This window comes from Notechis scutatus, chromosome 3 (assembly GCF_049901735.1).
Source record: "Notechis scutatus isolate UNSWTSFEM ecotype Mainland chromosome 3, rNotScu1.2, whole genome shotgun sequence".
NCBI lineage: Eukaryota > Metazoa > Chordata > Lepidosauria > Squamata > Elapidae > Notechis > Notechis scutatus.
In genome coordinates, this window is record NC_142011.1 from 24,287,938 (window position 1) to 24,301,139 (window position 13,202).

The 13,202-nt window shown below is 38.9% G+C and overlaps 1 protein-coding gene across 6 annotated transcripts in view; it reads left to right on the forward strand.

The window, feature by feature from the left end:
* Nucleotides 1-13,202, forward strand: part of SULF2 (sulfatase 2) — a 265,589-nt gene that overhangs the window by 148,513 nt on the left and 103,874 nt on the right. The window contains exon 1 of one of the 6 annotated variants that reach the window (XM_026665002.2): nt 12,309-12,969. The exons of the other annotated variants lie outside the window; for them this stretch is intronic. Within the exon in view, the coding sequence (XP_026520787.1) occupies nt 12,954-12,969 (16 nt within the window). The 5' untranslated portion in view covers nt 12,309-12,953. Of the gene's footprint in view, nt 1-12,308; nt 12,970-13,202 lie in introns of those variants that run through there. 6 annotated transcript variants of the gene reach the window in all.

A 13,202-nucleotide genomic window follows, 5' to 3' on the forward strand; every position in this document is an offset into this window, starting at 1 on the left:
TCTATCAGTCCTTTTGTACTTTATCATGATTTCTCACACAAAGCATAAAGATTAGGCCAGATTGTCATCAAGTCTTTTCATTGCCCTCAAGTGAAATTCATTTGACCCTGAAGATTTAAATTCATTTAAAATAGTAAATGTTCCCTCTGACCACGTTTTTTAAAAATTTCAAGCTTGTCCCTCATCCTATTCTTCACAGTTTCCTGGTTTCTGGAGAAAACTGAATCAGTCTTTTGGGAAATCATGAAGCAAAGGTATAAAACAAGTGTACCAAGGCATGGCCATAATTGCCTATGCTGCTACATTCTGGACCAGTTACAGCTTCCACATTCTTTACAATGTATAAAGATTTTGCCATCCTCATTGGACATTTGAATTTTTTCTTTTCCTTATATGCTGTGTGTATCTGAAGAAAATTTTGTTATTGTTGTTGTTGTCCTTAGCATCTTTAATAAACCTCAGTCCATTCTGACTTATGTCAGACCACAGGTAGTTCTTGATTTATGACCATTCATTCAATGACCATTCAAAGTTATTATGCCACTGAATGAAGGAACTTGCAACAAGTCCCAAAGTTACCATCCTTGCAGCATCCTCATGTCCATGTATATAAAATTTAGGTAATTGGCAGCCTGTCCATACATAAGACCACAGAAGTGCTTCAATTCTCACCTATCTTCTTCTTATCTCTGCCCTTTGGGATGTCCTGCACTCCACCACATACCTCTGCTGCCTTCTGCTACTGTCTCCAGTTCACTTATGCCATCTTCCTCTTATCGGCAACCAGAAACGAGGAAGAATACATCCCTGAGATGTATGTGAAAAGCATGGCAGAGCAGCAGAGCCTCATCTGCCAAAGGGAACTTGCTAGGCTCACCTGGGTAGGAAAGTGTGGGATGGATGAGATACGTCATTCTACATTGCCAGGCAAGGTGGGACAGCCAGCAGCAGTGCCTCAGGCAAAGGTGGAGGGTGTGTTGGAAGTGCTGTTTGGGGGTGGCAACAGAAGAGAAAGTGGAAGGATGCAGGCTCCCTGGAGGTGCAGTGAGCACTCTGCAGCTCTGTTGAAAGTGTTCCTGAAAAATCTGTGGACTTTAGCAACAGATGGAGACAAGCCCAGCATTTACAGAACCTACCCACATGCCCTCTGCTTGCTCTTAACCCATTCTTCCTACTGGAAGATGTCCAACAGCTCCCAATGTGAGCAGAAAAGCACACACTGGGAGTAAGTGCTCCTAGAGAACCACTCTGCAGGCTTCAGCACATTAGAAGCTGCTCATCATTTATTGCCAATCTGTCTTGGCTGCAGCAGCATCTTGGCTCCTTCAGATATGTCCATTTTGAATGCATTTTGTTGTTCAGAATAAAGCAGAAAACAATAATCAAGGAACCACCAAGGAGGAAATTCATCCCTACCAAAACTGACAGGGCAAGCTACCGCCTATAAATAAGCAGCAAACCCCACTCTAACTTTCACTGTTGATGTTACCAAGTTGGGTACTAAAATGTCTGCAATCAAATCAGCCAAGCTCAGAAAGTACCAGGAACTCCATAGTTCAACCTTGGGCTACATAACATTCTCTTCTATTGGATTTACCTTTCACAAGCTTACAGTATACAAACAAATGAAGAGCAATTTTCTAATTTTTATTCAGTGGCTTAGTCATTCTCATTAAGGTAGCACTTCAGTCCCACAATGCACAAATTTTTATATATGATCCATACTTCAGATTTTTTTTTAATCTTGAATCTCTCCCAGGCTTCAGGTGAAAACCCATCTAATCAAATTCAGTGGAACAAAATCTTTGAACCGCATTTAACCAGTGTTTCACTATCCCGATAACTCAGAACACGGTCCAAGAAACCAAATCTCTGTTACTGTCAACATTTCTGAAGCTTGTTTCTTTCAATCTATTCCCATGAACTGGAAGGCTAAATGAAGCACCACAGATAGAGCTACCTATAGTCAATGTGTGTTTGAGCAAAAAGGGATAATCATCAGTGAAGTTGATATACTTGGGGAGTTGTTCTGAAACATCCTTAATCTGTACTCCTGTCAGATGGCGTACTTCCTGCGCCATTGGATTAATCTAAAGTGCATTTGTTTTGCTTCCTCATTGTAGACACAACTATCTTATTTTTGTTGCCTTGCAGAGTCTAGCTGCAATTTCTCTGCTCAAAGGCTCTCCTCTCCTCTTTCTATTTAACACAATCTCTTTTTCTTCCTTAGGGACTAGACTCTTTCTTCTGAAAGGACCTCAGATGTTTCTGAATCCCAGCATTGTAGAATATATTCTACATTTCTTGTTTCTAGTTGCCACTGTTGTGCACTGTGCTTGTTTCTTTGTTTGATTCTGTTCCTCATGGAAAGCTAATTTCTCTCTTGGTTGCAGGGCTTGTTTTGTTTGCTCTGATAAATCATCCCCCCCCCTTTTTTTTTAGAAGCTGAAGGGTGGCCACTTCCTACTGTAATCCTTTGACTTTTTCTTCAAGGACTACTACAAGCTTACACATGCTGCATATATTTGCCAAATTGTTTTTTATGTTTGAGCATGCCATAAACATTACAAAGGAGAATTGTCAGGTCTCTTCTTTAAGGCACTATCCCTGGTGGGACTTTTCATTTATTGTACTTCCTTTCCTTAAGGGCTGTCAGATTAGCTGAATGCCCATAACAGCCTAGAGGGAAAATTAGGAAGGCACTTCCATACAGAGTCCTGGTCTTTCTTTTGTAAGCAACAAGCACCAAACTTGCTTGTTTTGACAAAATTTAGGTTTCATAAGAGTAGCCAGTATAACATCTTGAAGGCTAACATATTTGTGTTATATAAAACTGTATATCAGTCTTCCTCAACTCAACCCAGAGTTCCCTAAACTAGAAATTCTGGGAGTTATAGACCAATATGTCTAGACAACACCAGACTTTGGGCTGCGGGTGGGGAGGAAGTGATGATTCACTGGAGAAAACTGAAAAGGAGATTAATATGTGGACTGGAAAAACAACTCTGGGAAATATATGAAAGATGGAGTAAATGTAAATATTGTGGAAAACCTATGCTGGAAAATAAGAGGTTGTCAGAAAATAATAAATGCATCTTAGGTGCTACTTGTGTGACATGCTTTAATTTTCTCAGTGGAATTGTAGCAAACAAAATAAAAAATAATTTAATCTGAGCAAAAGCTTACCACATTTGTTTTCTGAAACACAATTGAATTGTCAGAGAGCCATGCTGGAAGATATGCACTTACAAGGACAGTTAGTGCTTTTTTTCTAAGCATTGAGTAAGCCAAATCAAGGTGCAGAGATTTTTTTAATTACACCTTTTTTCAGTCTAAACTTATGCAAGATCTATTGTGGTGGTCTAAGCCTCATTCCCAATATGTATTTCTTTAGAAATTTGGTATCAGAGAGGAACTGGATATGATGCTTATATGGCAACTATAGGCTAACAACAAAACCTAATGTGAAAGGAGGAGATAATTGCTGCATTTTAAATAACTATTTGACTATGTACAATTCACAAAACAACTTCCTCTGGCAATTTTCCTGATTCTTTCAAAAATGTCTGAATACAATAACATGCTATTTGGCTGTTAAAATATGGTTTTGAATTTTTTCCCCTAGATGTATCTCTGGAAACTACAGCAAAACAAAGAATATATGTATGTGTGTGTGTATACATACATATATAATATGCTTATATATATGTACATACATATATACATGCATATAAGGATATATATTCAATATTATATATACTAAAACAGGGGTTCCCAACCTGGGGTGCTCACACCCCCTGGGGGTGCGAGACGATGTTCCAGGGGGTGCGAGAAAAGTCCTGGTAAATAATAGGATATTGGCAATATGTTGGCATTTTTATTTATTATTTATTTCAGGGGGTGCGAGGTTTGAGTGAAATTTCTTTAGGGGTGTGAAAAAAAGGTTGGGAACCACTGTACTAAAAGAAACTAATCTCCATGCTTCTTATCTGATTCTTTGGGTCCTACAGAAAATGTTGTCTTGTGCCATCTAGTGACTAAAGAAAACATTGCAAATGGATTATTTTACTGCTTTTATTAGCCATTAAAATCTTAATCTACAGCAGCAATCTTCCTTCCATATTCCTTCCAGCTTCTCTTAGTTTCAATATTTACCTGCTCTATTTTGTATTCTATCCTGTTCAAAATAAGTCCTGTCCAAAATACCTCTACACAAAATAAATACATCACAAACCAAGAGAGATGACAAGCTAAGGTCCTCAGTAGTTTCTAGCTGATCTGGTTTAAAAAAAGGTTTAAAAGCTGATCTGGTTTAAAAAATAGCCTGATGAATGCTTCCCAGAAAACATATATTTCAGCCAATTTCACTCATCTGAGAGGAGTCAGTAGAACAAATTGGTCAGGTTACAGTTCCTCATTTGAATGTTTGAAATTCCTCAATGCAAGACTTTATTCAACAAATTATTCTTAAGACTCATGGCCTGCAATTTTCAAGTAACAAGCCTTGGATGAGGACAATGTCCTTTCTTAATGTCTGCCCAGACAAAACAATAAATTCTGAGAAACAAACATTTCTTCAGTGAACGTGGCAGTTTATTAAGAGCAAATTATTCCTGATCGGATTAAGAGATGAAGCTTATATTGGTGCTTCCTAATAGGACTTGTTCAGCAGAAATCTTCAAGAGAAACTTGTGCCTGCATGAAATTCAACATTGCTTGCTAAATACTGCCAATACAGTCTTTGGGAATATTGGTTCATCAGATGTTTTTATAGATTATTATAAAAAAGCCAGATGATCTGTAGTGTAATTTCCATATCATTTTATCTATATTTTTGACATGCTGAAGACAAATAAAATGTAAGACAAAGCTTGGAATCTGTTTTAGAAGCTTTAAAATTAGTTGTACAGAAACAATACAATTAGTGTTAAGACTCTTTCCATACAGCAGCCATTCCTACTCTCCAAACTTTTCTAATAATCTTCAAACAGATGGTGTCCATCTTCTCTCTCAGCTCCTCAAAACGCCATAAATTGCCACTAGAAATCTCTCCAATGGACTAAAGGAGGGAACCCAAAAACTAGCATTCAACCTATTGGGATGTAGGATGAGATAGGAGTTGCTGCCAGTGGGATGTGGCCTTCCTGTGGCATCAGCATTTCTGCTGCAAAGCTGCACTTTTATGACTAACACAGGCAACATTAGGAAAATTAATTTCCTAATGTTCGTGTTCATTTTCACTCAAGGCTGTTTGTGAAATGCTGTTTGAAAAGTAAGAAATAAAGTTTTGGTCCTTTGCAGACAACATGATCATCTCATTCAAAAAGCAAATATATACCCAGTGTATTTATATGAAAAATGAAAAGGTTAATTTATGTGTACAGATGCCACTTAGAAAGAATTACTCTATTGAGAGACAATGTAATATATCATGGAGTGTTACGATGAGATAACCTTTATGCATGCTCAGTCTGCTGTCCAAGAACCAACTGATTAATGGACGGATAGATGATTTAAAGTCCTTCCTGCCCTCCCATCCCACAAACTGCATAGACTCCCCCCCCAAAAAAAGGATTATCTCTTTCTCATCATATTGGCAAATTATTTGGCAAAAAACCATACCATTTTAATTCAATGATATTTCCAAGTAAAGATGCACTGTGTTCACTTTTAATCTGCTTTGTTGTTGGAATTATAATTTCTCTATTTAAGGTACAGTATGTGTAAAGGTATCTTCTGATAAATATAAAGTAAAGGAAAAAGAACTACCTTAGAAATTCCTTCTTTGGATACATTCTTTGTCCATTTTTGCATTTTCTATATTGATTTTCATTTGTTCCTGGTAAGTCCTTGTGAATTATTTTCCTATTTACTTGTGTTTCTTAATTCAGTTTGTGTACTTTCATTTCATTGCAGTAATGATGTATTTATATGTTGATATTGGCAGGAGGAGCTGACTGGACAGATTTAATACACAATTTTGCTATAATCCAGATTCATCATCTTCAGTAGAGGTGGTGTTCAGCAGGTTCTGACCAGTTCTAGAGAACTGGTAGCTGAAATGTTGAGTAGTTCAGAGAACCGGCAAATACCACCTCTGGCTGGAGATTTTACAGTATCCTTCCCCTGCCACGCCCACCAAGCCATGCCCACCGAACCAGTAGTAAAAAAAATTGAATCCCACCAGTGATCTTCAGTAGTTAATTATTGCAAGTCCATCATGTGGGCTTAAGGAAAATACACACATAACACTAAATTATTATTGTCCAATGTATAAAATCAGACTTCTCCTACTTGTGGAACCTAATGCATAGAAGCATAGAAGCATAGTCTGAAAGGACCTCAGCAATCTTCTAGTCCAACCCCCTGCTCAAAGTAGGAGTCTTATACCATCTTGGTCAAATGGTTATCCAGTCTATTTTTGAAAACTTTCAAAGATGTATCTTACACAACTCCAGGAGGCAAACTATTCCGTTGATTAACTGCTCTTTCTGCCAGAAAATTTCTCCTTAATTGTAGGTTGTCTCTCTTCGACAAGCTTCCATTCTTGTTCTGCTCTCTAGTGCCTTAGAGAATAAGTCAATCCCATCTTCTTTGTGACAGCCCCTCAAGTAGGGGAAGGTAGCTATCGTGTCCCCTCAATTCTTCTCTTTGATAAGCTAGGCATACCTAGGCTCCTCAACCATATGTCATACAATTTAGCATCCACACCCTTTATTATCATTGTTGTTCTCCTTTGCACACTTTTCAGGCCTCAACATCTTTTTTGTATTGTGGTGTCCAGAACTAAATGCAGTGTGGTCTCACCAGCACAGTGTAAAACGGTACTATCATTCCTGTTGTCTTGCTATCCTTCTGTTGATGCATCCTAGGACTACATTGGCCTTTTTAGCAGCTGCAGCACATTGCTATCTCATACTTAAGGGACAGTCTACTAGGACACCGAGATCCCTCTTACAGTTACTACTGTTGAACCAGATACCACCTATTCTATATCTATACATTTGGTTTTTCCTACCTAAGTGTAGGTCCTTACATTTCTTACTGCTGAACTGCATCTTGTTAGATTGGGCCCAGTGCTTGAATTTGTCAAGCGTTTTATGGAACTCTGTAAAGAAATATTGAAACTGGTATATTCTATAGATAAGTACAAATGAATAGGATTGCAACTATGGTGTTAGCAGGTGGTTAAATGCTACAACTTCATGTATATGCAGTTAAGCAAATATTTTGTTCTACATTTTATTATATTGTCTCATCTTCCCATTTATGACAAATGTATTAGTGTATGCACATGGCATGTTCATACATATTGCTTATTATTTTGTTTTTAATGGTGAAATGTAAGTATAAATCTAATAGATTAACAAATGCCACTTTATACCTTTTATTTTATATTGTGTTATATTTTATACAGTATATTAATCTGGAATGTCCTTGAATATTAGTAGCTTGAGTTGGTAGTTATGTTGTTGGTTTGCGCTCTGAGCTTGATGATTTGGTTGCAAACATTTTGTCCCCATTCAAAGAGACATCTTTAGTGCACTTTGGATTGTTGTTGTCAGGGGGAACACTGGTCTTTAAATCTATATTGTGATTTTGCTCATTTTCTAGTCTTCAGTCTAAATATTTAGTCTATTTGAACTCCTTCACCTTCTGCAGTGTAAAATGAGAACTTCAGCAGCAGCACAACATGTAGGGCTAATCTTGACTTATTAAAATGATAATGTGGATTTAATGGAGATATTCTGTCTTTCTTTTACCAAGGCTATCTCCCAAACTACAGAATCAACAATAGGCCTTTTTTATTTAGAATATAATTATATTACATGTTATAATATTTGACCAAAACATTCATAATTCAGTCTGTATATGCTATCACACATGCCTACCCATTTTACAGTTTGAAAGCAATAACTACTTTTGTTTTGTTAAAACCTGTAATTGGATCTGAAGTGCTCAGCTGAAATAAAGCAAGGTGGGCCTCAAAAGACAAATAGTTTACACGCTTGAAAGAGAAATAGGCTGCAGGTGGTTTTCAATTTACAACCGTTTGTTTAACGACCATTTGAAGTTACAGCAGCACTGAAAAAAGTGACTTACAACCAGTCTTCATACTTATTCCAGTATCTCCATGGTCACATGATCAAAATTTGAGCATGTATTTATGATGATGCAGAATTCCAGGATCATATGATTGCTATTTGTGACCTTCCCAATTGGCTCCAACAAACAAAGGCAGTGGAGAAAACCAGATTCACTTAACATCTGGATGGTTCACTTAACAACTGTGATGATTTGTTTAGGAACCATGGCAAAAAAAGATCATAAAATTGAGTGTGACTCACTTAACAACCATCTTGCTTAGCAATGGAAATTATGGTCCCCATTGTAGTCATAGATCAAAGACTTCTTGTATTGGCAAAATTAGTAGAAACAGTACAAAAAAGTTACAAGACAGGGTAAGTACAGTAGGGTGGTAACGCAATTTTCAGAAGACATTTCTTTCATAGGCGGCATATTCTGTTGAAGGATTACCCAATTAAATCTGGTTTAAAGAGAAAAATAACTTGAATTCTAAAAAAGGAGGAGAGGTCCTGACAAATATTATAAGTTATGACCATATTGGCTGGAAGAAAATAGGAGTTGTAGTTTAATACCTGACTAATAGCTAAAGCTGGGCTCTTTTATGACTGGAATGTAAATTGTTAACAGTTTATAGCAATCACTAGGAGTGCATGCTTTGCATATGAATTTTGATACTCAGAAGCAACATGACATATTAACTTATGTTTTCTTTCTATATGTTTCATAAGACATTTGTTTTCTCTAAACCTATTTCCAATTACTAGAGAAGCAAACTAACTTCATTGCTTTTTTGACACAATGCCAACCAACCTATTTACTTTGCAAGCTTGTTACCAACCAGGGGATATGTTATTCTTTCTATGCACTTTTATAATTTCCACCAACCTTGACTGGAATTTTTAGGTATGTGCTCATACAATGTAAACATTGTATAAAATGGAAGTTCCCTTGTGACAAATTTTTAATAACATTGTTGGTTGGTTGATTGATTATGTTCCATCAGGTTGTTGTTGATTCTTAACAGCTTCATAGATTTGCCTCATGACAGGTTCGTCTTTCAGGTCTGCCAACAGTTCACCTCTTTCCACTATAATTGCAGCCATCCACCTTGTTGCTCGTAGTTCTTGTCTTCTTTTTGTTCTATCTTTTCGACCATTAGAACCTTCTCCAGAAAGCTGGATCTTTGCATAATGTGATAAGTTGAGCTTGGTCATTTGTGTCTCAAGTGAGAACTTTGGGTTGAAGTATAATTGGGAGGGGTAAATAATTAAAAAAATGGAATCCTACTGAAAAGGCATGAGCACTTCTACACACCTTTCAACACATATTTTCCTCCTCTTAGAAATATATTTTGAACGTACTCGTGTATTTGTTTAGTGACTGTTCATAGCTATGACAGTGATGAAAAGCAACTTTCCTTGCATTTATGATCTTCACAGATCTGTAAAGCAAAGGAAAGCCGATGCAAGATCATAAGCACAGTCTCGGTTTCACTTAGTGACCACTTAGAACTTAGAATAACAGAGTGGGAAGAGATCTGGGTGAATCTTCTGCTGGAACAGGAGATCCTATGCCATTCTGGACAGAGATGGATGTCACATTTCTTCTTAAAAATCTCCTGTGATATAACACCCACAACATCTGGAGTTTCACTTAACCAAATTGCCAGTCCCAATTGTGGTCACTAAACAAGGACTATCTCTAGATAAAGTGCAACATAGATTTTCTCTCTTCCTATTATCAGTTTTCCATGATTTAAAACCAATTTGTTGGAGTATTCTTTTAAACATTAAAAAAAAACTATTTCTCTATCCCTTTGTGGGCCATTTTCAAAAAAAGCCTCTTGTACAAGTAACTTGATTATAAAATCCTATATCATCAAGAATGTATCCAATTTAAAACTTTATTGCTCCATTTTGTCCTGCTCCAATAGCATATGGAACACTCACTTCAATTCACTGACTTCATTTCTTCTTTCCATATATTCACAACTGAAATGAAAACTTTATGAGGTATTAATTAAAAAGGTTTCCATTGATCCATGAATTATTCAATAAGGGTTATGGGGAAGGGGGGAATAGGATAATAAGAATATAATTGCTTTATTCAAAAGTATTTATGAAATAATATATACATACATACACACACATATATATAATTGTTTATATTACACACACACATATACACTGTATATGTTTGTGGAGAGAGAGGGGGGGAGATAGAGAGATAGATAGATAGATAGATATTGGGGGAGAAAAGCAACAAAGTGTACAGAATATCTGAATCTGTATGGAATGATACCAGTACTTTTGGTTATGCCTGTATACATTTGTTCCTGAAATAATATCTTACCTTTAAAATATTTTTAGGACAATTATATCAGTAGTATCTAACCATTGCAAGTAACACCTATGATCCAACATGGACATTCCAATTAAATATAGGTAATTCTTGGCTTAAGACTGCTGTCTTAAGGGACTGGGACTGGAATTGCCATTGCTAAATGAAGTGATTGTAAAGCTCAATTTTAAATGACCACATTACTTAGTGTTGGCAATCCTGGCTAGTCCCAGTTGATTTAACCTCAAGACATGTAGTGCGGTGTGGGTGATTATACATGAAGGCAGGGGTCTGAGGTGAGGAGCACACGTGTGCTCATAGGGAAGGGCTGGCACAAGTTATGCAGGACTTAAGGGAGGGCCATGAGCGCTCAGGCTGTGTGCAAATCATGGGAGGCCAGGGAGAGGCCAGTACAAGCATGAGTCACTTACCAAAGTAACTTGCCAGCTTCCCTGCCAGCTTCCCCACTGACTTTGTTTATGGGAAGGTGGCTGGGAAAGTTACAAATGGTTATCACATGACCACAGCTCCCTGTGATACTGTAATAGTGAGCTGGGCACTTGAACACCCAGATTGTAGTCACATGTTTTTCAATATTACCAGAATAGCATTAATATAACATAATAATAATAACTTAATAACATAGAACGACTGTGGCAAAAAAGTAAAGATGGTATCAGTAGCAATAGGCACCTTAGGTGCAGCCCCAAAGTAACTGGAGCACCACTTGAACATCATAGGTATCACCAAAATCACCATCAGTCAATTGCAAAAGTCAGCTTTATTCCGAACAGCTTACATCTTGCAACGATATCTTTAACATCAACAAACAACATCTCCTATCCCAGGTCCTTGGGAAAGACGTGATAAAGGTGGATAAAAATACCAAATCCAATCTGAACATCTGGTTGACAGTTAGCCAAATGTTCAGACTGCATAATAAATAATGTAGCCATTTTTACAGTCTGTGATGGAAAAGATTTGATTTGACCATGTACCTTTCTTAGTGTAATAAAAAAAGAGTTGGCTGGATCCTGTCCCTGGCATATTGGCTGACTATTTGAAAAAGATACCATATGCCATTTAGATTTTCAACTTCATGTTCCATGTTTTATCTTCTGCACCCAACCCAACTTTGCTATATATTAATCCAGAAGTTCCTGTCAAAATCAGGCACAATCTTGCATTGTGTATTGTTATTACATATTATTTAGTTTCCTAAAGAAACTGATTTTTTTCTCAGCAACTCTCCTTAAATATAGATTTTATTTTGTAACCACTGCAGTCATCAATCTAAAATACCCAATATATTTGTTCAAAGTTACCTTTGTCTATGAAGGGTGCTTTCCACAGGGAAGCCTTGAAGAAGATCAAACAGTGCAGAGAGGTAGTAGGTCCCTCATCCCTTGCCTTGGGTTCAGATGCTCTTTCTCTTTTGATATATTCTATTTATTTTATTATTTGATTTGTCAATAGCTTACAAGAAAATAGGTATAAGTATAAACATGAGTAAGAATACAGGAAATAGGTATGAATAAATGGGGACAATAGGATAGGGGTGGTAGGCACGATTGTGCACTTTTGCACCCCCCTTCTCATGAGAGATTTACTCCTTAGTTAACCATAATGGACTAAATTAACTTTCTCCGCTTGTAAAACACACTACATCATAAAGTAAGCACAGCGCCTCCGTTTACACAATCCACTTGGCTCGGTGAGGCTGGTTAGTTTTGGGGCTCATAGAGATGCCATGGAAAGAAAAAGTTGCGTTTTCTGGCAATTGGAGAAATTGGTGTGTTGTGGGGAGGGGGAGGAGGCAGAGACGGGGTAGAAAGAAACGCCTTCATAGGCTAAAGTTTGAGGGCCGGAGTGTTTTTGTTTTTGCATGCGTGGTGAAGTTTACCCGCCCAGCCACGCCTGAGGTAAGATGGAAAGGGGCTGATCGCGACAGATTTCCTCGGCCTTTTGACAAGTGCCGCCGGCGTTGGAACAGGTCCACCCCCTTCTGAGCCGCCTGGGGATTGCGTCAAGATTGGAAAGGAGCATCCTCCTAGAAATGAATTAACTAAAAAAAAAAAAAAGCCGTCCCACACTCTCCCCGCTCCTCCCTCCCGCTCTGTTTTGAAATGGGTTCTGGCCGCTGGCTTTGATCGGGACATAATCGCCTTCTCTCGTGCTTGGATCCGCACCGGCGGGAGCAAGTAGGAGAAGCGCTTCGCTCCTCGCCCGGGCACGGATGAGCCTGGCTGGCATTTTGCGTTTAAACCGCGTTACGCGAGTCAACTGGCAGAACCCCAGGAGGGTTTAGGGGGTTGGGGTGGGGGACTAAAGCCGAGAGAGGGAAGAACGGACTGGGGCTAAAGGACTCGAGCAAGCCCAGAGTGGGGGGCAAGCAAGAACGGCTAGGCGAAAGTAGCAGGAGAGGAGAAGGGGAGATGCGATTCCGGGGCGTCCTCCCGGGCTCGGCTGCAGCCACGGCAGCGGCGCAAAAGGCGAACTGCTGCTGAAGGACAGGGCGGAGGGCCATGGAGCCGTTCCCAGGTGAGTGGGAGGACTGTGGGGTGGGGAACAGCTGGACCCGGGCGGGAGAAACGCCCAACTCCGCCTGGGAGCCTCGCGTGGGGCTCTGCGAAGGCTTGCCTGCCTCTTCTCCCCGCAGCGGCTGAACCCGAAGGCTTGGCGGGCCCGGCCTCCTTTGAGCCCCGCTCGTGGGGCGATGTGACCCACCCGGGAGAGAGGCGGCTCGCCGGAGAATTTCGATGCCCAACTTCGCC